The sequence below is a fragment of the Vipera ursinii genome, assembly GCF_947247035.1.
Source record: "Vipera ursinii genome assembly, chromosome: 1".
Taxonomy (NCBI): Eukaryota; Metazoa; Chordata; class Lepidosauria; order Squamata; family Viperidae; genus Vipera; species Vipera ursinii.
This window is the reverse complement of record NC_139512.1, coordinates 68,742,237-68,770,010: the sequence shown is the minus strand read 5'-3', so window position 1 is coordinate 68,770,010 and position 27,774 is coordinate 68,742,237. Positions and strand designations below refer to the sequence as shown.

The following is a 27,774-nucleotide window of genomic DNA, read 5'->3' as shown; positions in this document are numbered from 1 at the left end:
GTGAATGAATGCTTTTAGCTGTTCCTATTTTCCCCAACATTTCACTATTACATACATTTATTTAGATTAGGATACTAAACAAGAAGAGACATTTCTTAATTATATAACTAAGTTATGGGATTAAAAAACCCTTCCGTACAGTTTATGTACAAATGTTCCAGCTTCCAAAATCCAATGTAGTATGATGACCATGAGAATTATGACAAAGGAAGAAGCCCCTTCTCCGAATTCCTTTGTGATAAAGAAAAAAATATGGTAGGAAGGCTTTTAATAATTTGTGAAACAAAAGTTTGCAGCAAAACATCTGTTCCATGCAGCATGTATCCTGATCACTGTCAGATAAACAAGAAAGCAGCAAACAAGGCATCTGTAGAAACAGCACTGGGTCCCTAATACAGGTAGTCCTCAACCTATGACCACAACTGAGTCAAAAATTTATGTTGTTAAGTGAGACAGTTAAGTGAGTTGTCCCATTTTATGACCTTTCTGGCCACAATTGTTAACTGAATCATTGCAGTTGGTAAGTTAGTAACACAGTTGTTAAGTGAATCTGGGTTCCCCATTGACCTTGCTTGTCAGAAGGCCACAAACGTTGATCACATGACCCTGCGACACTGCAGTCATCATAAATATGAGTCCGTTGCCAAACGCCTGAATTTTGATCACATAACCATGGACAGGGGTAGGCAACCTCGGCTCTTTTATGACTCATGGAGTTGAAGTCCATGAGTCATAAAAGAGCCAAGGTTGCCTACCCCTGACCATGGAGATGTTCAACAGTCATAAGTGTGAAAAATGGTCACAAGACACTTTTTTCAGTGCCATTGTAACTTGGAACAGTCACTAAACAAACTGTTGTAACTCGAGGACTACCTGTACTCCAGTAGGATTTTTTTTACCCTGCAATTCTTATATATTTATCTGAATCAACTCCTAGTGAATTCTGCACAAATTACTTTTAAGCAGACATGAGAATGATTGTATGTGTCAAGCAACATGTTAACATTTTCAGATAAGACAGAAAAGTGTTAGCAAATACAAGATTGAATAAATAGTACACAAAAGCATTTTATTATAACAGAGACAAATATTGGGAAAAAAAGAAATAAAAGTGCAATGTATATGCAGACCCAGCCCGTACATGCTATTAAATAAACAAGGGGGCAGGAAGCAAAGGCAATATTTATATTTTTACACCATGACCGTTATATTTCTGTACAATACGCATACATAGTTCCAGCCATATCATGTGCAAGATATATAGAGTATTATAACTACATCTCTTGAATTATTTTCAGTAAACATATAAACATGCTGTGGCTTGACCCATCAGCCATACCCATCCTAATCATAAGCTCTGATTCCTGGAAACTGAAAAACATCAGGTCAGTTACTGATTCTGGCATAGGATAAATTGTATTGAACATTTAGAGAAAGACTTCTACAAGGGTTAGCCATTGTCAATAGGTGCTCATTTAATATGTGTAGTTCTACAATTGACTCATTTTCATATAAATACTGCATTCACTTAGTTGTATTTTTCACATTCATTTTTAACAAAATGCGGCACATTCTATTTTTTACTGATTATCTCAGTTCCTGCATGACAAAAGTGAAGAATATTTTATATTTCAATCTCATTGTGATCTCATTCAGCATAATAATCATGAACCCAAAAAATCAACAATATTCCCCAGCAACTGATTGTTAATAGGCTACATTGATCTGTTAAATAATACACATAAAACATTAATACTAGCAATAATCCAGAGAGCTTTGAAAGAAATTATGTGCATTTTAGTGGATTCCTGCTTACCTGAAATCACCAGGGGAAACCAAGAATTTGAAATAAAGCTCACTTCCATAGGCAAGCAGGCAGAAAGTACATTTTCATCTGATTTCATATACCTTTACATGTATGAGTTGTTTAAGCATTATTTATTTGAAAAAAAAACCACTTTATTAAGTTCACACAATATACTAAACCAAAAGATTTTGATTTTAATTTAGTTTATAAGCCACACGACTAAATTTGCACAGCATACTCTGAAGACAGCTTTCTGAAGCAAACGTATGCCTTTCATTAACTCTGATTATGAATCTTAACCGGCTATTATTTGGGTATCATGTTAACAACCCAGAAATTATGGACTCTGTTCAGTTATAAATAATATTATCCTAAGCGATTATATCACTTTTTTCTTGTCATGAAATCTGTTACAATACAGTGCATCTAAACGAATTTTGGCAGACTACAGAAGTTTTGTTAAAACCCAAGATAGTTTGAAAAATATTTTTAAAAATGGAGTCTGAAGCTGGGGAAATGACTGGTTTTGAAAAGGAAAGTGGGTGTAAGTGGTCGACAGACCTTCTGTTAGGGCTGAGTAAGTTACTGTTCAGCAAAGTGCAAATATCTCATGTTTAGGTAAATCATCTCGTAAACACACACAAGTAGAAACAATTACCAAACATTACCGTAGTTCATTCATAAATTTTGTTTACCATTAAAACAGTATGTGGTCAAAACCAGTGACTATTAATATAAATATAATAAGAAAGTGGTTCCTGAGGCAAATAGTGTCACTTTTTTCTAAGTTTTATTACAGAGCAGCACAGAAGGGGTTTCATGGCAATCCTGAACCTTCATAATCAATTGTCTTTGCAACCATAACGTAAGACATACAAACCAGAATTAGTTCACAGCTTTGCCACTTAACAATTTAAGTGAATGTATACTTCAAGCTCCTGAAAAAAGGAAGCATTAGGAAGCTTGGTAGTTCTTCATATCTACAATAAAGGGTCTCAGCACAATAGATTCCATTGCCCAGATTCTGTAAATCAGGAAGAAGCTTAGTACAACAACCCAAGTTCTCAATGGAGAGAGAAAAAAAGAAAGAGTTCCGTATGTCTTCAGTAAGAAGTAACAGGAAAAGACTTGCCAGAAAAATAGAAGTGACATGATTAAATGGATGGGCACAGTCCAATATGGTTTGATAAGAAACAGATGAGAACGAAAAGACTGGCCTTGGCAACGCAGCAACAGGCACCAACATGTGTATGCCATCAATGGTAGGTTGAAAAACACCACCTATCAAACAAAAACAAACATTCTCAGAGCACATTCAGAATGCAGAAATAGAAATATACAGAATTATTCCAAACACTTGGCACAGGAAGCCATAAATAAAATGCATATATAGTAGATCTGTAATGGTGTGTGTCATGGCTCCATCAGAGCCTGGTTCCAAGGAGGAGGAGGAGATGAAGCCAGGGCCAATGGAGGAAGATGGCACAGCCTCTCTGGTCCAGGAGGAATGACCAGAGGAGCAGGACGAGGCAGTCCCAGGTCCCTTGGGCCTCGGAAGGGTCACTAGAGAGGAAGAGAGGATGCAGGATGACCAAGCGAGTGGAGAGGTGGAAAGGGCAGGCAGTGGAGCAGAGGAGCAACGGAGCTCTGGAGACAAGCAACTACCTCCCCCGCCCGATCCCCAAGTGCGAAGAATGGAGAGGAGGCAGAGTCAGCACTGGGCGACCCAACTACTCAGGAGGAGAGCACCCCACCCCTGTTCACAAGGCCTAACTGGAGAATAGGATTTATGGAGACGCTGTGGTGAGGGGCTTTTGTTGGGAATGAGTGTTGTATTTGCCAGAAGCCTTGTTGTTACCGACGACTTGCTGCCTTGCTCTGCCTTGCTTTGCCTTGCCTAGCCTTGCCGTGTGTGAGTTTGCAATGACCCAGCTCGGCTCCGGTTTGGGCCGCAGCCATGGCAAACTCTGCGCGACGAAGACGCTCATGTCCAAGTTTCCTGAACTGGTTTTGCTCTCAGAACTGTGTTTCCTTCTCTCTCAAACCGCTAGCTTCAAGGAATTGCTTGAGGTATGTGTGCATGTTAGAGCCTTGCTCTTGGGCTTAAAGTGAACTGTAGGGTTTTGGGGAAGGTTGGTTCAATAAAAGGGATTCAAGCCTTCGCATTTGCCGGTGTTGCTTACGTGCCCCACCCCGGGTCATAACAGTGTGTAGGAATGACAGGCTGTAACTTTACAATAAAGTAGAATTAACTCATCTGGCCATGTTCCGTCTGGTCTTTCTTGCATGGCTGACAAGATCTCAGCCTCTTATAGCTAGGTTTCATCTAGCTATAATAACTAAGTTGGTAACTAAGCTGGTAACTAAAAAACTAGCAAATGTGACAACAGACAGAAATTGTTCCTATCCATGTGAAAATTCAAAATGGCCACTTTCTTCCTGGAACACTTAAAACATTGCCCTACCTAAATTTTATCTTTCAGTTTTGTACACACAACCTCAGAATTTTACAATAAGCTGAAAAGCATCAACATTTTAAAAAATTACACCCTCACATTATTAAGAAACAATATGTTACTCACTTGAGTGGGAGAACAGTTGTGTAATTAACACTCTCTCAAAACCATTGATCCCATATTAAAAAAGAATTGATGAATTTATTGTCAAATGGACGCCAATTTTAATCTGTATTAATTTTAATCTGTATTAATTTATTATGGGCATTGTTTAATTACTTTTAATAATTTTTAATTTTTGTATTTTGTTTTTATGTATTGCCCTGTTCACCGCCCTGAGTCCTTCGGGAGAAGGGCGGTATACAAATTAAATTAATAAATAAAATAAATAAATAAATGGGGAATTAAAGAAAAATGCTTGTGAATGAGAAACTAATTCATATTTCTCAGCAGGAAGTTCTATTGATCACTACAAATATATAGAGGGTGCTATGGGCCCAAGGCAGGAAACTAGTCTACTACAGTGTTTTTCAAACTTGGCTATGTGAGGCTGTGAACTTCAATTCTGGGAGTTGAAGTCCTCACATCTTAAAGTCAATGAGTTTGTAAACAAAATGACCTACTAATAAAGGAGAATATTTGTAATTCAGGGTTGAAGTGAGGGGTCCTTGGTGCTTTCTGAGCTTGGTTGTTTTCTTGTAGACATTTCATTATCCAAACTAGGTAACATCTTGTTATGATGTTTGTTTGAGTAATGAAATGTCTGCAAGAAAACAACCAAGCCCAGAGAGCACCAAGGATCTCTCAAAATGACCTACAATTAACTATTAAACAATTGAAGCAATGAGATTATGGCTGTCTTCAAGTCAAGTAAAAACTACAATTACAAAAGATTTCTCCAGTGGGAAAATTCAGAAAGGTGGCTTAATATATAGAAACACAATTTCAAAATAGAATTTCTGAGCAACAACAGATTTACATATTAATGAGATAATGGAAAAAGCAGATCAGGCCTCAAGCAAATCTACCTATTCAGGTAGATGTCCATAAAATGCTCTCTGTGGAACTGCTCTGACAAATATTGAAAATTTCATCTTGTGTAAAGCTGCAACAATCAGGCCTGTTTTACATTATTTATTGTCTTACATGACCTTCAGTGACTGATCTGTGGATAGGTCTTAAAATACAGGAGATTCTAAAATCCTATTAAGGACTACTAGGGCAAAATTATTTGAAAGAGTGCTTCCTTTTTCAGGATTACAAGAAGCACAGCCTGGAGAGGTGTGGGGCCCCAAATGGCTGCCATTCCCCATTTACCCTGCCCCCTTGACAAAGCTGCCTTTCCCCTCCTCTGCAGTGCACTTGGCTTACGCTTGCCCTGCCTTTACTAAAACAGGACTGTCATTTGTATTCACAAGTGGGTTAGCAGGGACACAGGAAAGGGTCTGACAGATGTAGCAAGGCTTACTGCAGTGGCCTTCCTTGGTAGGTTTATTGGCTCCCTCTTTTTAACTCATTAGTGAATTGTCAGACTACTTGGCTTTTTTCAGTCACGCTACAATTATTTGTAATATAGGTCTCAGCTCTTTTGTTTGTCATTATGGTTTTTGTGCGATTTTGTTGTAAATAAATAAATTGTTATAATAAATAAGTGCCATGAGAATCTTATTATCAAAAGGCAGGAGAGGAAGGGAGACATAAACAAATATATATATCTACTGTCAACATTATGCTATGGAATTAACAATTACATGGAAATTTAAATTTGTTCTGGATATTTTACTAAATGTACCCCTGGAAGCTTATTATAGTGATAGTAACAAGCAATGCTGTCTCTTAAGTTTTTTTAAATCTTATAACGTATTTAATTATTTAAAAAAGGGCCAGACAGAACATCAGTATCAAAAATTTATGTTGAGAGTCTTACCTGTAAAATTCCAACAAGGAAGGTTGAGCTGCCTTCAAAGAAATGGCCATTAACAATTAACCCAAAGGAGAAGCAGATGCCCACATGACCCTCTATAAGCTCACCAATAAACCAGGGTCCTGATAGGGAGGAAATGGCATTATATTAAGCACATCCACAGCATTAAATAAATATTTTTCCATTTTGAAATCCTTGCTAATAATCAGTAGGGCAAAAAAAATCCATGAATGTAACAAACTCCTGTAAATAATACCATTGGATCAGTATAATTTATTCAGTTAATTAATTCACATATCAAACTATGCCTTGGTCACAATACTATAAACTATGGTTTTTAAACCCCAGTGGGAAGGGTTTGTTCAGCAAGTTAAATCAGAATCAAACAAACCACATTATTGAACTAGAAATTCAGGTAAATGAGGGCGGATATGATATTGTTGCCATTACAGAAACATGGTGGGATGAAACCCACAAATGGAACACACAGCTAGAGGGATTTAAATTATTTAAAAGAAATAGACTAAACAAAAGAGGAGGTGGAGTTGCTCTCTATATAAGAAATAACTTTATCTCTACAGAAATAGAGCACAACAATGATGAAAACTGTAAACTTGAATGTATTTGGGTCAATATAAAAGGGGGGGAAATGACATTGCCATAGGTGTATACTATAGGCCGCCCAACCAAGCAGAGGAAATAGATGAACTTTTTGCTAGTCAGTTAACTAAGGTATGTAGGAAGCGCATCACAATAGTAATGGGGGACGTTAATTACCCTGATATCAACTGAGAGACAAATTCTGCACCAAGTGGAAGATCTAACAGATTCCTGACAAACCTAGCAGACAACTTTCTCTCCCAAAAAGTAGAGAAGGGGACTAGGGGATTAGCCATATTGGATTTAATTCTCACTAACAGAGATGAAATGATAGAAAGTGTGAAAGCCACAGGAACCCTGGGGGGGGGAAGTGATCATGCAATATTGGAATTCAACATTATGGAAGCACAAGCAATAGAATACAGCCAAACTAGAGTCTTGGACTTTAAAAGAGCTAATTTCAATAAACTTAGAGAGACCTTGGGAAGAATTCCATGGATGAGAATCCTAAAGGGGAAAACAACTCAAGAAGCTTGGGAAATTTTGAAAAGTGAGATAATAAAGGCCCAGTCTAGCACAATACCAACAAAGAAGAAAAATAACAGCTTTCAAAAGAAACCAGCATGGTTGCATAAAGAACTCTCTGATAAACTGAAAGATAAAAAGGACAAATATAAGAAGTGGAAAGAGGGGCACATAACTAAGGCAGAATATCAGCAAACAGCCCGTGCCTGCAAAGATGAAGTGAGGGAAGCTAAGGCTCAAAATGAACTAAGGTTTGCGACCAAAGTAAAAAATAACAAAAAAAGCTTCTTTCAACATATAAAAAACAAGAAAAAGGTTAAGGAAATGATTGGTCCATTAGTGGGGGAAAATGGCAAGAAGGTGACAAGCAACAGGGAGAAAGCAGAACTATTTAACTCGTTTTTTGCATCTGTCTTTACACAAAGGGAAAAAACAGTCCAACCTACCAAAACCAGTGCCATAAAAAACAGAATAGAAACGCAAGTTAAGATAGGCAAGAAAATGGTAAGTGAGCACCTGTCCAGCCTAGACGAGTTCAAATCACCAGGACCAGATGGATTACACCCCAAGGTTCTCAAGGAACTGGCAGACATGATCTCAGAACCACTGAACTATATTTTTCAAAGATCTTGGAGCACTGGGGAACTACCAGAGGACTGGAAGAGAGCTGATGTAGTTCCCATATTCAAAAAAAGGAAAAAAATAGATCCAGGAAACTACAGACCTATCAGCCTGACCTCAATACCTGGGAAGATTCTGGAAAAGATAATCAAACAACAGATCAGTGAACACCTTGACGCGAACAAAGTTATCACTAAAAGCCAACATGGGTTTGTCAAAAACAGATCATGCCAGACAAACCTTATTGCATTCTTTGACCAAGTGACAAAACTAGTGGACCAGAGGAATGCTGTAGATATAATTTACTTGGACTTCAGTAAGGCATTTGATAAAGTAGATCACAACCTACTACTTCAGGGGTGTCAAACTCAATTTCATTGAGGGCCACATCAGCATTGCGGTTGCCCTCAGGGGGCTGGGTGGGTATGGCCAGGGTGGGTGTGGGCTACTGGGTGGGCATGGCTAGAGTGCGTATGGCCTACTGGGTGGGCATGGCCAGCTCTACATTGTTCGCATCAAGGGTGCCTATGGGGGCCTGGGCAGGAGTGGGACAGATCTGAGGGTCTCTGGTGGAAAGAGGGTCTCTAGGCCAGGGCCAAGGCAGTGGGTGCCATTCCCTCACTGTTTCCAGGATGGCTTCGCGGGCCACATGAAACCACTTCGTGGGCCGGATCCGGCCCCCGGGCCTTGTGTTTGACATGTCTGTACTACTTGATAAGATAGAAAAATGTGGGTTAGATAGCATCACCACCAGATGGATTTGTAGATGGCTGACAGGCCGTAATCAGCGTGTGGTCCTCAATGGACCTGCATCTACATGGAAGGAAGTGTGTAGTGGGGTGCCCCAGGTCTCTGTTCTGGGCCCAGTGCTCTTCAACATCTTCATCAACGATTTGGATGAGGGGATAGATGGAGAACTCATCAAATTTGCAGATGACACCAAGCTGGCAGGAATAGCCAATACTCCAGAAGATAGGCTTAAGATACAGGAGGATCTGGACAGACTCGAACACTGGGCACTATCTAACAAAATGAAATTCAGTTGTGAAAAAAGTAAGGTTCTACATTTAGGCAGGAAAAATCAAATGCACAGGTATAGTATAGGTGGTACCTTGCTCGACAGTAGTAACTGTGAGAGAGATCTCAGAGTCCTAGTGGACAATCACTTAAATATGAGCCAGCAGTGTGCTGCAGCTGTGAAAAAAGCCAACACAGTGCTAGGCTGCATTAACAGAGGGATAGAATCAAGATCACGTGAAGTACTAATACCACTTTACAATGCCTTGGTAAGGCCACACCTGGAATACTGCATCCAGTTTTGGTCACCACGATGTAAAAAAGATGTCGAGACTCTAGAAAGAGTACAGAGAAGAGCAACAAAGATGATTGGAGGACTGGAGGCTAAAACATAGGGAATGGCTGCTGGAATTGGGTATGTGTAGTTTAATGAAGAGAAGGGTGAGGGGTGACATGATAGCAGTGTTCCAATATCTCAGGGGCTGCCACAAAGAAGAGGGAGCAAAGCTATTCTCCAAAGCACCTGAAAGGAGGACAAGAAGCAATGGATGGAAACTAGTCAAGGAGAGAAGCAACCTAGAACTAAAGAGAAACTTCCTGACAGTTAGAACAACTAACCAGTGGAACAACCTGCCTCCAGAAGTGGTGAAGGCTCCAACACTGGAAGTTTTTAAGAAGAGACTGGACAGCCATTTGTCTGAAATGGTATAGGGTTTCCTGCCTTAGCAGGGGGTTGGACTAGATGACCTCCAAGGTCCCTTCCAACTTATTATTATTATTATTATTATTATTATTATTATTATTATTATTATTATTATTATTATTATAGATTATTGTAATGTGTGAATTTAGTGACTTAAAAGATTTTTTTAAATTAAACATAAAGGATTCTAATTTTTTTGTATCTTATTCTTTGACTTTAAGAGAAATCAAAGTACAAATACTTTAAAATATAACTTTTACTCTCAAAATAGGCATTTTTTAAAGTGATGCTATGTTCCAATAAGTAGATGTGATTGAGAAATGTGGGTTTGACCATCACTTCTGTCATGGACTCAGTGGCTAAATCAATAAAAAAAAGATGCATTACAAGCTGCATCATAAGCAGCAAACAGTAATATTGGAAAATATAGAGTGAAGATTTGAGCAAAAGTATCAGAAACATCTTGCTTTTGAGCAGGGATGCTGCTTTTTTTAATCAATGCAAGGCCTGACTAGAGGTCATCCTCAATTTATGACTACAATTGTAACCAGAATTTCTGTCACTAAGCAATATGGTTGTTAAGTGAATTCTGTGCAATTTTATGAATTTGTTGTCATGGCTGTTAAGCAGATCACTATGGGCATTAAGTAAATCAAGTCACTGCAGGGAAGCTGCAATTGGCTGTATATGTGAAGACCAGTCATAAATCAGTTTTTAGCATTGTTGTATTTTCAGATGGTCATTAAATTAATAGTTGTAAGTACAGGACTACCTCTGTATGTTTCTCAATAATGCCCAGGAATTGTTCTTGGTAAGCCACGGCATACAAAGCTCACCATTTTTTTTCCTTCTTGGTATGTAGTGCCTAAGAAATCGTCTCATGTGTATCAGTTAAGCATAACAGCAAGTCTAGTTAGTTCTTGAATGGAGGGCTTTCAGAAAATTACAGGACTATATGCTAGACTGGGAAGCTGAAAAACTATCCTGGAAAAGGGCAAGAGCTAACTATTCCTATCCCGCAGTCAGGAAAACAATCTATTATACATACTCTACAGGTAGTCCTCGACTTACAATGGTTCTTTTTGTGACAGTTTGAAATTACAACGGCATCAAAAAAAGTGACTTATAACCAGTGCTTTTTTTGTAAAAGAAAAAGGTGCCGGAACTCACATATGTCATACAACCTGCCTTGCCTACCCTACAAGGTTCCATCCAAAAAAGGTGCCGGAACTCCGTTCTGAGCGTTCTATGACAAAAAAAGCCCTGCTTATAACCATTTTTTCACACTTATGACCATGGCGGCCTTCCAATGGTCAAAAATTCAAATGCTTGACAACTGACCCATATTTTTGACTGTTGCAGTGTCCCAGGGTGATCCTCTTTTGCAACCTTCTGACAAGCAAAGTCAATGGGGAAGCCAGATTCATTTAACAACCTGAGTTACTCACTAAACAGCTGCGGTGATTCACTTAAGAATTGGTGGCAACAAGGGTGGTAAAACGGGACAATATTCATTTAACACAGTCTTGCTTAACAACAGAAATGTTAGACTCAATTCTGGTTGTAAGCCTAGCACTACTGTACATTACGTGTCCACAAAATCATCAGGAGCTACCAGAAGGATATTTTCCTGTTTTTTAAAAAAATCTATTAACTGTTTGGGTTTTAAAAATCTAAATAATGCCAATACATGATTCAAATGGTTACATTTGTAAGAATTCATTATTTTTTTCATTTGGAACCCTATTAAAAAGTTTTGCCATAAAGTCTTTAGAAATTAATAAACTGCTTTTCCTCATTCTTCACACTTACCTAGAATGGTATATAGATTTAGCACCAAAAACGAGTAGAAAAATAAATCTGTTTTGCTGAGGACATGAAGAGAAAAAAAGGTTCGCACTGCCACCCCTGGAGGTTCTGAAACAGGAACACAATCTCAGGTCAAAATTATTGCTCGCTACTGCTGAAAACATACCAGGTCACATTTTTAGAAAGTGATACATCATCAACAGCTAGTGAGAAGCTGGATTAGAACCAGTCTTCCACTTGTTCTAGAGAAGGCAGAGTATTGGACTACAACTGGAGACAATCTGGTTCAAGTCCACTCTTAGCCACAAAATTTATTCAAGTGATTTTTGGAGCAATCACTCTCAATTCAGTTAACCTGACAGGTTATTATTGTGAGGAAAAATTAGAGAAGTGCAACATATATTGCTTTGAACTCCTGCAAGGAAAGGTATAGAGAAATCTAACAAACTGTAATAATAAAATAAAATGTCCTAAATATATTTGTCCAAATCAATTCAAGCTGTACAATACAACCCACCCAACCACCCCTTAGGTTTTTAAATATTTAAATGTGACTCAAAAACCTATCACAAATAAAAATAAGAGAAATCCTAATGTTTAAAAATGTACTTCTATTCTGATACTGGAATCTATTAGCTACTTTATGTGATTAAAAGCTAGTCCAACCCAAGTTTTTAGAATATTTCTAAAAAATATTCTTGTTAGAAAACCTCAAACTGTACGAGAGAATATTGTTGCTATGAAATAATTACAACTGACCTGCTGATGTTTCTCCCACCATCATGTTGCCCAAATTTGGAAAAGCAAAATACTGGAAGTACAAAGGTGGCTAGCTGAGTACAGCTTATAATCAATATTTATCTTCCATATTTGAGGCAATGTGGGGACTGACATAGGCATGGGGCAATTTTTTTTAAAAAAAAAAAACCCAGTATCATTTCAACTGCGTACACCTATGTTACTGCCAACATCCGAAGCAGAACATCCAGATTCAGTCACAGATTTGTTCTGTACAGTATTAACCTTGTGAACTCTAAAGCTGCCTCTTTCCACTATGTACTCAAGATGGAGAGTGATTAATACTTATACGTTATTTATATGTAAGGATGTAGGTTTATACATACGTTGTGTGTAGCATATTCAAATGTGTGTTATGTTTGTGTACACGTTTGAGGGCAAGCAACAAAAATTCATTTTTAATGTGTACCAATGTGCCCACAGTAAAAAATGACAATAAAGGTAATCTAATAACTGATAAAGGTACAGGGACGCGGTGGCTCAGTGGGTTAGGACGCTGAGCTTGTCGATCAGAAGGTCGGCAGTTTGGCGGGTCGAATCCCGAGTGCCGCGTAACAGAGTGAGTGCCTGTTACTCGTCCCAGCTTCTGCCAACCTAGCAGTTCGAAAGCACGTAAAAATGCAAGTAGAAAAATAGGAACCACTACGGTGGGAAGGTAACAGCGTTCCGTGCACCTTTGGCGTCTAGTCATGCCGGCCACATGACCACGGAGTCGTCCTCGGACAAGCGCTGGCTCTTCGGCTTTGAAACGGAGATGAGCACCGGCCCCTAGAGTCGGAAACGACTAGCATGCATGTGCGGGGGAACCTTTACCTTTTACCTTTTAATAACTGATATTATAATCGGCTCTAGGCAAATTAAAAGACCCTCAATGATAGCTAAGACCACATGAGAGTTTCAAATAGAAATTCACTTGGAATGTTGTTTAAAGCATTCCATTCATATATAAAAACATAGTAGGATAAGTACACTGAGCATGGCTTCTAGAATACTTTATCAGCAGTGGCCAAATACAGAAGGGTCTATGTTTTCTTCTATATAACAAAGTAATATGCTCTGCTCTCTGCCAGGACTTCTTCTATGTGTGTGTGCATGTTGCCCTGTGCGTAGGGCAGGCTGCATACTCTCTACTCTGAGAGAAACGACCAGGGGAGCCGGGGCAGACAAGACTTAAACTGAAATAATGTCAGTCACTGCCCAACTATCTCTCTGAGTAGGAGGCACTGTGAATTTTTTTCTCTAATATTTTTCTCTGCAGCCGCCAGTTGAATCTGACCTGTTATTGAGCTAAATCTTTCTTTTGTTGGTTTTTCCCATGATAGCAACTTTAGATCAATTATGTTCAGTCTTCAGAGACTTATTCTGGACAATAAAGAGAGAACTGAGACCGTTTCCCATAATTTTTTAAACATTCCATTAGTTTTGAAAGAAGAAAAATTAAATGGGGAGGGGACTAAAGGAAAAAAGTATCAGCATAATAGTTCTTACTTTTAAATTTAGGTGTTTCTCGAAACCGGAAAATAATCAGCAAAACAACTTGAAATATAACTATTAACACAAAGAGTGTGCGTACCTGAAAAAAAAAGTCAAAAGCAGTATGATATATTTTGAAAATGAAAAATAAAAAGGTCAGCTACTATTAACTTCCTCTATTATTAAGAAATATTTATTTATTTGTTTTTTTATGTGAACAGAAGCTACTTCTCTCCTGTACCACAAAGAATTTCCTAGAGACAGTAAAAAAAGTTAGGAAGGAAACAAAAAGACCAGAGTACAACTTCACCAGCTGCCAACACCAAGATACTATAAACAGAAAACAATACCCTAATCAAGAAACTACCAAGAAAACCATTGCCAAAAACGGCAGGGCAGACCATTGTATGTAAACTGAGAGCAAGCCCCATACTCACTTGCACCGATGGTGTTACCTAGTTGGGTAATGAAATCTCTGCAAGAAACAACGAAACTCGACCACTGATGATCCCACAGAAGGCAGGCTTTTTGTTGTGATTCAGGGTCAGCCTGTGGGTTCGGCAGTTGGGTCGGACGATTCAGAGGAGGAGGGGGTTGTTGGAGAGCTTGCTGAGGATAGCCTTGAGGCTCTGCAGAGCCCTCAGCCAGGCCCCTCCCATCTGGTTATGACACAGACCCAGCTGTGTGATCCTGACAGTGTGGGTGAAGATGACCCACAGCTGGCCCTGTTCAAGGACGCCCGACGCAGGAGACAGTCAAGCAGGAGTAAACAGAGGAAGGCAATGGGGCACCTGGGAAGGAGGCAGAAAGAAGCCACGCCTTGAACTGTTTAAAAGGGGAATGTGTGGGAGGGCACCACATATATATTTTGCCAATACAAGCAAACCTGCCCATCTTTTCCCGGCTTCCGGGTACAGACAGGTCAGTTTGTATCAGCAGAAATTTGCAACTCAAAAATTCATTAATGTCTGTATAAGGTAGTCCTCAACTTAAGGCAACCATTAGGACTCAAATTTCTATTGCTAGGAAAGGTGGTTAAGTGTGCCCGATTTCATGACCTGTTTTGTCACAGTTGTTAAGCAAATCACTGTCACCGTTAAGTGAATCATGCAGTCATTAAGCAAATCTGGCTTGCCTCGTTGACTTTGCTTGTAGGAAGCTGGTTGGGAAGACTGGAAAAATCACGTGACTCCAGAAGGCTGCAACCAACATAAGTGCATGCAGTTTGCCAAGGGCCTGGATTTTGACTACATGACCATTGGATGCTTCAACAATTGTAAGGTTGAGGATCAGTTGTTAAGTCACTTTTTTCAATGCTGTGGTAACTTTCGAAAGTCAGCAAACAAATGGTTGTAAGTCAATGACTACTTGTATCTATCTCCATATATCCATCCATCCGTCTATCCATTCATCTATTGTTCATCTCCTTATCTGAAAGAATACTTACCCATATATAATGATTAGTAAGAAGAAGCCAAGATGCCAAAAGACCAAATTTAAGAGAAAGATTTTCCTGCATAGCAAATGTGTGAAGCTGAGTGGCACTTCTGCCACTGGCATCCTAAAAACAGGACCAAAACAAGGATTACTAAACTTTTCAGTATTATGCTCCATTTTTTATTTTTTTAGACCCCCCCCCCACCTCCGGCTCCCCACCAAAGGGAAGATTTCTGTTAAATCAATCTGCCATGTTGCACAAATCGGCTTTCCAGTCCTAACCTTCCTATAGATCAAACCATTAACCCACTGAGCCCCAATTCTAGCAGTGCCTTCTCGTATTCCCATAAGCTCATACAGTCCCTGATGTTCCTACGACACGCCTGCCAATCTTTTCAGCACCTCCCTCTCTTCCAATAATCTGCCTACCTTACTTCCTTTGAAAAAGACTGGATTTTCTACACTACATTTTTTCTAAAAATTCCCTACTATCCTAGTAACACTCCTCCCCAAATTTCTACATGCCTCCATTCAATTTGGGCACTTCTGTTCTATGGTACAATATGGTAGAATAGGGAAGCAACTAATAACTATGAATAAAATGTCCAGTTTAACAACTATGGTATATTCTAACGGCAGACTTGTATATTTAAGGCTCTTCATTATTTGCTGCTTAAATACTTTCTAGCAGTCCTTACTGTACACCATTTAATTTTGGTCATATGGTTGAATGGCTGACCCATTCTTTGTTTCACTGTTTAACTCTGCTGCCAAGTAATTGAGACAAAGCCAGTCATTTAGATTTTCTTTCTCATTCTTTTCCAGAATGGCAGCTTCCCCAACTGTTTGGGGTAGTAGAATCATTTGAAAGCACATTGTCATAAAATGCCTGCTAACGTGGGCTTGCCCAGTCAGAAAATATCCATTTACCAGAAGGAGCCGTGGTGGCACAGTGGTTAGAATGCAGTTGTTGTAGTTGTTAGTTGTGAAGTCGTGTCCGACCCATCGTGACCCTATGGACAACGTTCCTCCAGGCCTTCCTGTCCTCTACCATCTTCTGGAGTCCATTTAAGCTCACGCCTACTGCTTCAGTGACTCCATCCAGCCACCTCATTCTCTGTCGTCCCCTTCTTCTATTGCCCTCAATCTTTCCCAGCATTAGGCTCTTCTCCAGTGAGTCCTTCCTTCTCATTAGGTGGCCAAAGTATTTGAGTTTCAACTTCAGGATCTGGCCTTCTAAAGAGCAGTCAGGGTTGATCTCCTCTAGGACTGACCGGTTTGATCGCCTTGCAGTCCAAGGGACTCGCAGGAGTCTTCTCCAGCACCAGAGTTCAAAGGCCTCAATTCTTTCTTTGAGAATGCAGTTATTGTTGGCTAACTCTGCCCACTGCCTGAAGTTCAATCCTGACTGGCTCAAGGTTAACTCAGGTATCCATCCTTCTGAGGTCAGTAAAATGAGGATCCAGATTGTTGGGGGCAATATGCTGACTCTGTAAATGGCTGAGTGGCTGTAAAGCACTATGAAGTGTTATATAAGTCTAAGTGCTATTGCTAGTGAGAGGCTACCGTCATCTTCCTACATGAATTTCCTTCTCCTTCCTCCTTTTGTGCAATACACAGACTTCTGAGAAAAATCTGCAATATATTGGGGATGTTTTTATTTCAGAAATGAAGTATTATACTTGAGGTGGGTGCTCTGCAGCATGCTAGATTCCCTTTTAATTTTTCATATTAAAATAATTTTTTAAAAAAATGAAGTTGGCTATGGAGCCTGATGGGTGTTTAGAGGCACCTGTGGATATATTGGTGTCTACAGATACCATGTTGTTGAAACATACCTATCCTTATGCTGTGCATACTGCTCCTGCTTAGAGAGGCTGGAAGGCAGTAATATCCCCAAGGTTACCTACTGAATAATCATGGATAAGCAGAAATTCTGCCAAATGCATTTTTCAGTAAATATATGATAGTATGATGAACAGTAGCAGAGAACTCACCTTGACGGTCACAGCTATCTGATGAAATCCTTGACTGTAATTTTGGGGGGACCATTTCAAGACATAGAGAGGTCCAGACACCTGAATAGCATCTCCAAGATAAATGTCATCAATCATGATCTTGACAAACTTGATAGGAGAAGGAGAGAAGGCCAAAATTCTAAGTACAAGAATATAGTGGGACTTATTAATGATATCACAGATATGCTTAAATTAAAAGCCAATATGTTTACATGTACTGTAACACTATAGGAGAAAAACATATAGAATTGGTAGAATGGTTGTTTGGAAAAGCAATGTAAAATAAAAGTGGTTTGTTACAGCAGCATAGTAAAAGAAAAATGCAGGGGAACATAACTTCAGCCTTTGCTCACTACTATAATCTACACATTCTAGCAGATGAATGGGGTGATAAAATAATTTCATATTTTATTATTGTTTGAGACATTATTATATAGTATAAAAAGAACCATACTTTTTGTATATATTTTATTGGTATTTTTTAACAGATCATTCAGTAATTTGTAAATAGTATGTTGTCTGGGTAACATTTATAAGACAATCTTTAACAATTGATTTCTATAATCTATATTCCATATGTTAATTTCAGTTGATTTCCCCTTTCCCCAAAGTATCTTTCTTTGCAAAACATTAGATTAAAACAATTCTCATTATTTTGATAAACAACAATTAAGTATATAGTTTTTCCAATAATCCTATTTGTCATTTTAGTTGCCTTATCGTAAATCCTGTTACCGTGCTTATTTCAGCTTATTTCTCCCCCCAAATTCTAAATATTCTTACTAGTGGCAGTTTTCTCAACAAGTAACTACATTTACATTGGTGGATTTAATTCTATTTTTTCCATATAAGCCCTCTCATACTTTTATATTTCTTAATCAATAAGTAAAAAAGTAGAAAGAGAAAGGAAAAGAGACAAAAAAGGAAAAAAGACAGAAAAAAGAAAAAAGCCAAAAGCACTGAGATACAAAAAATAACATACGACTGAAGATATGTATCCATCCTAATTTAATATATATTTATACCCTCAATTTATTCTTTTTGACCATAGCTGAGAATGTATTTAATCTATTTAAACTTTAAGCATTCCATTCAGTAGATCTAATCATCTAATCTTTAACTCTCATTCAAAATACATTTTTATGCTTTTCTTATCGTCACATTTAAATAACTAAAATGTTTGTTTCAAATTATTTCAACTTCTTTTTACAGAAAGGAAAAAGAAAAAAATTGTATTATTAAAAAAATTCATCCCTCTAAGAGTAATATATTCCAAAGTTTTTTCATTTTTAGCCATATTCAAACAAATGTTTCTTTTTTAAGTATTCTCTCTGATAAGTCCCATCATCTATTTTCTTGATTTCCATTTTAATCTTTTTTCCTCTGGCCATTGCCTTTCTTAATCAGTATGTTTTGCTGCATCATTCATTTCCCTGCAAAATATTTTTTCTCATTCTTTTCCTTATCTTCAAAGTTGCTTGGACGTGTTGAAATATTTCCCATTTGAATTAAATCATGATTTTTTATTTTATACGGTTCCATCTTTAAGTCTCTATCCTCAGAATTATGTTCAGTCATCTCTACTGTATTTTCCTGGGAAATTTCTTGGAATGAAATTAAGTTGGAGATAAGTTGATTCATACTCTCAAGGTTGTTCTGTATTTCTTTGTGGTTTAAAATCATTGTCCTTTGAAATTGTTGCTGCTTATCATGTTTCCTTTTGTAAAGTATTCATTGCTTCAGATTTGTTACTCTCACTTTGTTTACACAGCTGCATTTTTAAGAACTTTGAGGGTCAGAGAAAAAAATCCTCACCCACCAGTAGGTGTCAGCGTTTGCTCATTTTTCAGGTCTTTCTAGTCTTTTTTTCTCTCTCTAAAGGGTAAGTTTCACCGCTTCCGGTAACCAAAAGGAGGGAGTAAAATCCCCCTCCTTTCCCCCCCCCCCAGAGATCTCTTATTTTTGGGACTTTCTTCTTCAGAAAAATAGGTAGGATAGAGAAAATCAATATTCTTACCCAGATTCAAGCATGCTGTTTAAAATCCGCTTAGTTTAAAAGCTTATGACTTCCGTTGTTTTCAGCTGTGACTGGACATGGAGTTAGCCAGCTTTTTCTTCTGTTAGTTTCTGGGAGGCTTCTCCTGGACCGTTTGGGGAGACTGCTGTCTCTCCTAAGTCCCTGGGATTTCCTTCCTTCATTCCACCCCTTCAGGGTGGGTTCTGGCCCCTTAGGGTCCCCAACAAAAAGAAATTTCAGCTGAAGGGTTTGGCATTCCAAATCTTCCGACTGCTCCGTTGGAAAACAGGAACCGGAAGCCAAAAAGAACCATACTTCTATGGTATTCCTCTCTGAATAAACAATACAAATGGTAGTACTTCTTTGTAAGATTGTTACCTTCCAGTTAAATGAATTTTTGGCTAAAGCTTCTTTTACAATTCAAACCTCTGCAGTCAAAGTAAGCACCAATGGAATCTAACTATGTCGTTAACTACAAATGCTAATTCAAGTTATGCAAGTAATTCTCTTCTTTGCAGTGTGTTTTGTGCAAAAGAGAGAGGACAAAGTGACCACAAGTATTCTTTTTTGGATTTATTTTTTTACCTAAAACACTGTGTGAACCCAGCTCATTATGCTTTTATTCAATGAAACATGGAAAAACAAATCAGGGCTCAGAAGCTTGCATAAACCTAGTTACTGCCCATGCTTATACTGTGTTAAGCAATCTTGTATTTGACTTTGTGTGTCATTTCAACTCAGGCTATGGGTCAAAATGCAGTTAAGGCAAAACAGGGGAACGATAGTTTGTAATAATTGTTTAATATTGGCTAGCTTGATATTAGTATGGTCTTAGTATGTTATCTGAAATTAGATATTTTGTTGCTGGACAAAGCAACTACCATTATTTTGCCAGAAGAAAGGGTTCCTAGAGCATTGACAAAGCAGAGCTGCTTCAGAAGAAACATCTCTGTTGTTACAGTCCTTTTCACCATTCACAGTATTCAAGGAATTAATTGTGGAAGTAAAGGATTTAACTATTCCTTCTCCCCCCACCATCCTCCACGATATGACCTAATTGAGCCACTATGCTTTTTCTATTTTTTACATTTTTTTAAAAAAAAAGAACAATAAACAAGCAATGAGAAAGTTGGCTGAAAAATTTAGACTTTGCAGCAAAGATGGTGCAAGCAACTGCAAGAGTGATTAACTTGACCGGCAGGTTAGCCCCCACATCGTTGCTAATATTTCTATGAAACTTCCATATGTTTCAAAACACGTAAGTTACCTAATATGGGTAGAATGAAGAATTCTCTGTAGCGGTTCATGAGCATAGCTACTATAAAGGTATGATTTAGGATTGGTGATAAGAACTACAGGCCATTCTTCAAATTTCAGGTCAGCAAAACTGAAGAGATCGTGATCAAAAGCAAGAATCCGATACCTGATATGCAATAATTAAAATAATATTTTAATTAACAAGGAACATCTTAAAGAATAAAAGCCCATTGTTCAGATATTTATTTATGTTATTAATTGTATATGCCACCCATCTCCCTAATAAGGTGATTCTGGGCCACTTATAGATCACAAAAAGATAAATAGAAAAGCAATAAAAAATTTCAAATTATGCAAAAAACAAAACAAAAAACCCAGGAACCAAGAGACAGGATAAGTTCACCTTACCCTGTCAGCCATCTCCAGTGGTGAGCAGCCCCTTCGTGGCCCCAAACTAGCTAGCAAAGTCATGTTTTAACACCCTTCTGGAAGGCCAAAAAGATTGGAATGTTTTTCCTTTTGGTGGTACGGAATGGATCACAGTGAAAAAGGCTCTTGTATTTGACCTTCCCACTGGACTTCCTTAGCAGATGCGATCTGTAGCAGACCTCTTTTGCTGGCACGAATGTGTGTTAGTCCCTTTGGAGTGAGATGGCTCCTCAGATACTCGACTTATGCAATATAGGGCTTTAAAAGTAATTGAAATATACCCCATCCAGACCTATACAGCTTCCAGACACTAAGAAATGATAGAAAATAGAAAAAAAAATAAAGATTGCCTTTGCGTTGGACATTTACTTACTTCCTATTATCCTTCCAGTCTCCCAACTCCAGTTCTAAAGTTCCATCAGGATGACGAGTATGAAGAACAGGCATCAGACCACCCAATGTATGGAAATGCCCACACAAATAAACTAAGGCAAAGCTAATCAAAGCAAAATATATCATTAATGTATAGCATACAATATCATTACTCTGAACTTTTGCCATTATACAGTCTAAGAAAAGAAACCATGAGCTTAGCAACTATAATTTTAAAAAAAACAAACTATGTCTAATTATTAAAAATACTAGGATTACTGAATTAAAAGAGGGGAACTCAAAGCTAGAGATGGATCCAAAATTCATACTATGCTATCTAAACAGCTGAAAATAAAAAATAGTGCCAAGAAATGCTGTAAAACTGAGAACAGACAAATACCCTCAATATAGAATTAAACTACATCAAGCTTGTCTGACTTCATCTAGCAGTCAATACTGGGCATTTTTTGCACATTATTGCTCAGAACTTGGTGATATTATAAATTATGAAGATGATGTCAAAGGATAGTACAGAGATGACAACTTGGTCTGTACTGCCTTGTAACCCGGTGAATAAGTCTCTGTAAAATGAGCAGGAGACTGTGGTTTTGACTTCTCCATTACAGGAGCATGCGTGTCCTGGGAAAGGGGATCTACTTAGGAAAGGGCATTGCAACATGAAGAACTATTATTTTTAAAAATATGAGCTTCTGACCAATTAACAATGTAATTTTAACAATAATTATTTCTTGTTATTTATTAATACAAAATGAATGATTTATTTTAAAAAGCAGAAGATAAACAACTGATATATTTCAAAAAAATTTTTTAAATAATACCGCATGGCTGTTCGTATTCCTGGAGATACAGAGATGATTGATGAGGTAGGGTAATGACCAAACAAAATGGTATGGTTACTATCGTGACTTTCTGAGATCAGTGCAGACAACTCCGCCATTTTATTCTGAAATGAAAAGGTGCAAAAGTTTTAATAGTAAATTGACCGCCAACAGTCAACACATACATGCAATTTTTAAACACAATATTAGTACTGGAAGCTATGAACATCTTTAAAGTCCTAGTTATGAATAAAGTTTAATATTTGTAAGCCACTCAGAATCACCTCTAGATGAAGTGGGAAGCACACAAATCTAATAAAATAATATATTCTATATCACACTGACAACAACATGATCATGAGACAACAGTAGAATATTTAAGAAAAACAATCTCAACAGATTGTCTTAATACTCTTTTTATGATTATCACTGACAGATTCCCTTGAGGAAATATTTAGTAGATAATTAGATGATGGCCTTCCTATAGAACCTATCTATTCTTGAAGATTGCTCTGTGACCCAAAGAAGGGATAGAGGGGCATTTTTCCCCTTTGCAGCTAATGAATGCAATGGAGGTTTATGTGCAAGGAAAGCATAACAAGGAATGGGTGTTTTGCTAGAGATATATATTATTGCAAAACTACTTAAATCTCCATTGATCCTTTGTTCCATAGGAAACTAAATCTCATGAAAAGATTTGGTGACTGCAAATGAAACTCATGCCACAGGAGACTAAATTCACTATCTCTCTGAAAATGCTTACTCTTCAGAGATGTGAAGTATACCAACATCACTGATAAAATATTACATTATCTCAAAGACTGAAAGTAGGAAGAAATACTGACAAATATATGTGAATACAGGTAGTCCTTGACTTACGACCACAATTGAGCCCAAAATTTCTGTTGCTAAGCGAGATAGTTGTCAAGTGAGTTTTACCCTATCTTATGGTCTTTCTTGCCAATTATTAAGTGAATCACTGCAGTTGTTCAGCTAGTAACATGGTTGTTACGTGAATCTGGCTTTCCCATTGATTTTGCTTATCAATAAATGATCACATGACCCTGGGACACTGCAATGTCATAAATATGAACCAGTTGCCAAGCATCTGAATTTTGATCATGTGACCATGGGAATGCTATAATGATCGTGTGAAAAACTGTCATAAGTCCATTTTTTTCACTGTTATTACTTTGAACATCCCTAAACGAATTATTGTAAGCAGAGGACTACCTGTACTTGGAACATTTCATTCAGACATTATAGTTAACATATGGAAGACACACAACTGGCCTCAATTTTTTCTGATTTTTTGATTTGATAAAACATTGATTTTTTTAACATTACCGCGTTTAACATCCCATAGAAATTGTAGGGTCTCTTGGGACCTGGATCAAGACTTGCATCCACACAAGTGAAAGAATATTTTCCAAAAGGTGTTCTATGAACGTAATGAAAGGAGCCATCTTTCTGCCACGCAGAATATTTCCTGCCAAAGAAAAGGACTTTAAGAAAAATCTAATCAGGAGAAATATATTACCTGAGAAGCTTGTAAGGATAACAGAGATGTTAACAGAGATGCATTTGGGCTCAGTTCACCACCATTCTTAGTTAGCCAAATAATAATAGTACTACTACTACTACTAGTAGTAGTAGTAATGATGATGATGATGATGTGACTTAAATTTCAAAACTTACAATTTCCTCACTCCTTCCTTCAGAAGGCTAAGGAAAAAATGCAGCTACCAAATAGTACAGAAAGGAGAAAAGCGCAACATAGAATCAGTAAGATAAAGTCTTGGTTACCTATAATTGGAGAGCCAGATTAGTATATGGGTAAGGCATTAGGCTAGAACACTTGGATTCTAGTCCTGTCCTGGACACAAAGCCAGCTGGGTGATCTTGGGCTAATCACTCTCAGCCCTTAGGAAGCATGCAATGGCAAACCACTTCTGGAAAAAAAGGGACTTGTCCAGGCAGTCTTTCATAATTGGACACAATTGAATAGAAGGGGAAACCCTATAACTGATCTTAAAATAATTGATAAAATGTGTTTAGAGTCAACTTTTCGGTACATGTATCTTGTTTAAATAGAAATTTCTGTTCGCTGTATATTTTTCTGGACTGCTGAAACCATAAAAAAAATTGATTTTTTTTCACTGTATATTTTTCTGGACTGCTGAAACCATCATCACATGCTAACATACCTGTAGTAATTACGAACATTCTCCAGACTAGGAATGTTGAATGTATCTGCAATGAAAATAATAAACATTTTGATCTAATTTCATGATAAAGCTAGGAATAAAAAAGTAGTCTTAAGTTTAAAAAAACATCATTGCAAATTATGAACTTGAAAGAGAAGCAGGATGGCTAGGGAGTAAAACAAGATTTTTTGCATAAACCAAATGCTAACAGGCTTTTTGGCGAAGCTAAAATTATATTATTTAAGGAAATTTACAACAGAATGGCCAAAATAAAAATTACAAGAAAAGCTAAACATATAAACAATATTCTCTTACTTTAAGTATATATTTATACTTTTCATAGTAATTCCATTTTTTAAAATGTTATGGTATATAAATGATTTAAATAATTTATTAATATCATATCATATAATTTATGCAATATCAAAAAATTAAACAAGATTAAATGAGGGGTTATGACAGTCTAGCATTTCCTAATGATCAACATAAAATTAGAATTACGTGCCTAAAGTCTTCTCTCTGTCTTACCATGATTTCCTTTTATATCTATCCATTTTGTTTTTTCCATGACCTTAGATCTTTTTAGGATTGTCTGGTAAGTTTGCCACTCCACCTCAAACTGATCAGACCCAAATCCATCCTTTGTTTTGGCATCAGTCAAGTCACCTATTTAATGAATAAAGAATAGCTCCAGAACCCAACGAACAACAGAAGAATGCAGAATAAACCAAATGCCAGTGACAAGCTATTTAGAAATCAGGTCTGACACCGACTGCAGCATATAACCACATTATTATGACTGTATGTTTCCTTTGAATTTACAGAAAATGTCAGTATTTGCACTCTACACAGTTTTATATAGGGTTTATATTCTACAGCAGACCTGGGCATTTTACGACCCGCAGGCCATATCTGGCCCATAGAGGTGGCAGGGGAAGTGAGGGCAGCGGTGGCACCCCTATATAACAGTCCCAGTTTCTTCTGTCACCTCTTGGGAAAATGGTTTATTCCTGCTGTACAGCATATCAGAATTTGCAAAATTTTGCTTTAATCAGACGACCTGGCTCTTCCTCTCAGTAAACATAATAAATCATACATAGGCTTTCATTAAGAAATTGTCTGAACCAGAGAATCTGGTTCAGAACAAGATTTCTGAAGAACAAGGCAAAGCAGACAGTTTAGCTTGTTCATCAGCTCCTATCCCAAACTGACTCTGAATAAAGTCCTTTAATTTTAAATTCTATTAGCCATATAGGAGTGAGGCACCATGCCATACAGCACTGTAAAGAAGCATGCAGTGGGGTGATCTGACCCTTCATCCAAACCTAGATAGCCTACCAGCTACTGCCAAAGATACTTTAGAAGTGGCTTGAAATATATTCATAGACTTTCCACACTATAAAAAAGACTATCATCTAATAAACTGCAAGATCATCAACAAGTGCTAGTGACCCTCAACTAGCCAACTTTTTTTCTTAACCAGCTGCATGTAGTATTTATATATATCCATATTAGCATACTAACAGTCCACTAATCTTAACTAGATTAACTCTGTTTCTAAGGTCAGCAAAAAAATAATAATATCGATGAGGTGTTTCTTGAAAGATCTCAGATTAATATTAATGCCAACTAGTTATTCAACTTGTCTGTATGTATACATGCATTTAAGTGTATAACAAATGATAAACAGAATGCCAAACAATCAGTAGATAAACATCTTGGACAAATAAGTCCAAGGTTAATCTCTTAAATATGCAAGCCAGTCTTTCCACTCCAGACAAGATATTTTGTGGACATATTATGATTGAAAAAGTTCATTTTGTGCCACTCAGAGGATGTGGGGTCTTAACAGAGCTCTCAAACAAATATTTAGGCACAAAATCATATGATGGGCTGACATGTTAATATAGTTTTGGGGGATACTACTTCAATTACCCAATCTGACTTATAGCCATGGACTTACCTTGTGGTTTGCCATCCAAAACTAAGATGGTCTAACAGCCCAGTTTAACTTTTTTGAAATTAGTCAATGTTAGCGGATTGTTATCAGAGGAATAAGTCTAGATAAATAAACTGAATACTTTTGTCTGCAAGAGAAAGTAAATATGCAGTTGCAAAAGTGGCAGAAAGTGGAAAACAGGAACTGTTTCTGGTATTTCAAGTTTTTGGGGATCCCTCTAATGCTTAGAACTTATGTAATAACCTTTCAGTGGCCTAGCTTGTGTGTTTTTTTTAAATTTTAAAGGCAGTCCTACCAAAGAAGTAACCAGCACTGCAGCATATGCCTCAAAGAGGTTAGGGTGTAATATATAAAAAAATGAAACAAAAAAAATCCTCACCTGTCACTAAAGTAAGAGCAGGTTGAATTATGGGAATTGTTTCCTTACAGAACTTCTCAAAATCAGAAGTTCGACTGGGACTCACAAACTTACTGATATGCAGATCTGTTACCTACAATAATAACAGGCTGTTAAAAAAAATAAGAAAGGAGACATCTAGTAACTCTTTACAAAAACAGTTGTGTACCAGAAAGATCTACAAAAAAGTGTTAACTGAAAAAAATCTTGATTCCAAACAATAATAGTTTAATTTCACCACTAGCCATTTTAGATGACTCAGAGTTTCCCAAGCATACAATGAAACACACCTTTAAAATTCATGTAGTGTACAGCAGAACAGATCAGCAACTCATTTTACAGGGTTTCTCCCCCCCCCGCCCACCCCAAAAAGATACAACAGTATAATGAACTTTTCTATCCGACTATGGTTCGTGAACAGCTGATTCAAGTCATCCCAATCCAGCAAGTTGGAAAAGTGACTTCCTCTTTATTGATTGGAACTAATCATTTCCTCCTCTTTCATCACTCAATAGTGGCTCCGATTAGTCTCGCCTTTTACTATTTTTTCCTCTACCCTTCTGAATCTGGGGGGAGAAAAAAACCGGTCTCCTGAAACCCGAACGTAATTTGAGTGAGCCAATGCAGCATCTTCTAACGGGTCTGAGCAATTGAAGAGAAGAAACCAGCGCCGGCAGCTTGCACCCCGCGCCATCCGCCGCCACTTGCCTGAACCACCCAGAAAAGGTTGTTGGCTTCCGCCCCGGGCGCCGGCTCGGAAGCGAAGGAGCGAGCTGGGAGCCGGGGTTGCTGTGGCCCCGCAAAACTGTATCGATCCATCAACACTGTCACCGTCACCACCGCCACCGCCATCAGCCCAGCCACCAATCGCAGCATTTTCCTCGGGCTCTTCCGCATCCACTGCCGGGGGTGAATCAACGTCCCGGTCTTCAACCGGCAACGGGCCACAGCCACCCACTTCCGCCCCCGGCTGCCGGCTCTGCGGGGTCCTACGCCACTCAGCTTGTATTAGCCCGCCCCTCTCGGGTCTCTATTGGAGGACGGAAAATCTCTCCGCCACGTTCCCCACCCCCCACCCCGTCCCGCAGCGGGATGGCAAGAATGGATG

General features: G+C 38.0%; 1 protein-coding gene across 3 annotated transcripts; it reads right to left on the bottom strand.

Moving 5' to 3' along the window:
• Nucleotides 1-1,055: 1,055 nt before the first annotated feature.
• On the bottom strand, nucleotides 1,056-27,680 carry TMEM62 (transmembrane protein 62). 3 transcript variants are annotated; one of them, XM_083350577.1, is made up of 14 exons: nucleotides 27,375-27,680; nucleotides 26,649-26,760; nucleotides 24,838-24,975; nucleotides 24,310-24,355; nucleotides 23,450-23,591; nucleotides 22,103-22,227; nucleotides 21,265-21,387; nucleotides 20,473-20,628; nucleotides 17,168-17,327; nucleotides 15,181-15,294; nucleotides 13,749-13,833; nucleotides 11,466-11,570; nucleotides 6,191-6,309; nucleotides 1,056-3,088 (listed from the first exon to the last, which is right to left on the bottom strand). In XM_083350577.1, exons 1-14 carry the CDS (start codon nucleotides 27,561-27,563, stop codon nucleotides 2,762-2,764), a joined length of 1,941 nt encoding a protein of 646 aa, XP_083206703.1. In that variant the 5' UTR covers nucleotides 27,564-27,680; the 3' UTR covers nucleotides 1,056-2,761. The 3 variants fall into 3 exon arrangements, with proteins under 3 accessions (XP_083206703.1, XP_083206704.1, XP_083206705.1); XM_083350578.1 differs by lacking the exon at nucleotides 6,191-6,309; XM_083350579.1 differs by lacking the exons at nucleotides 26,649-26,760; nucleotides 27,375-27,680 and adding an exon at nucleotides 26,273-26,594.
• Between the last annotated feature and the right edge of the window lie 94 nt (nucleotides 27,681-27,774).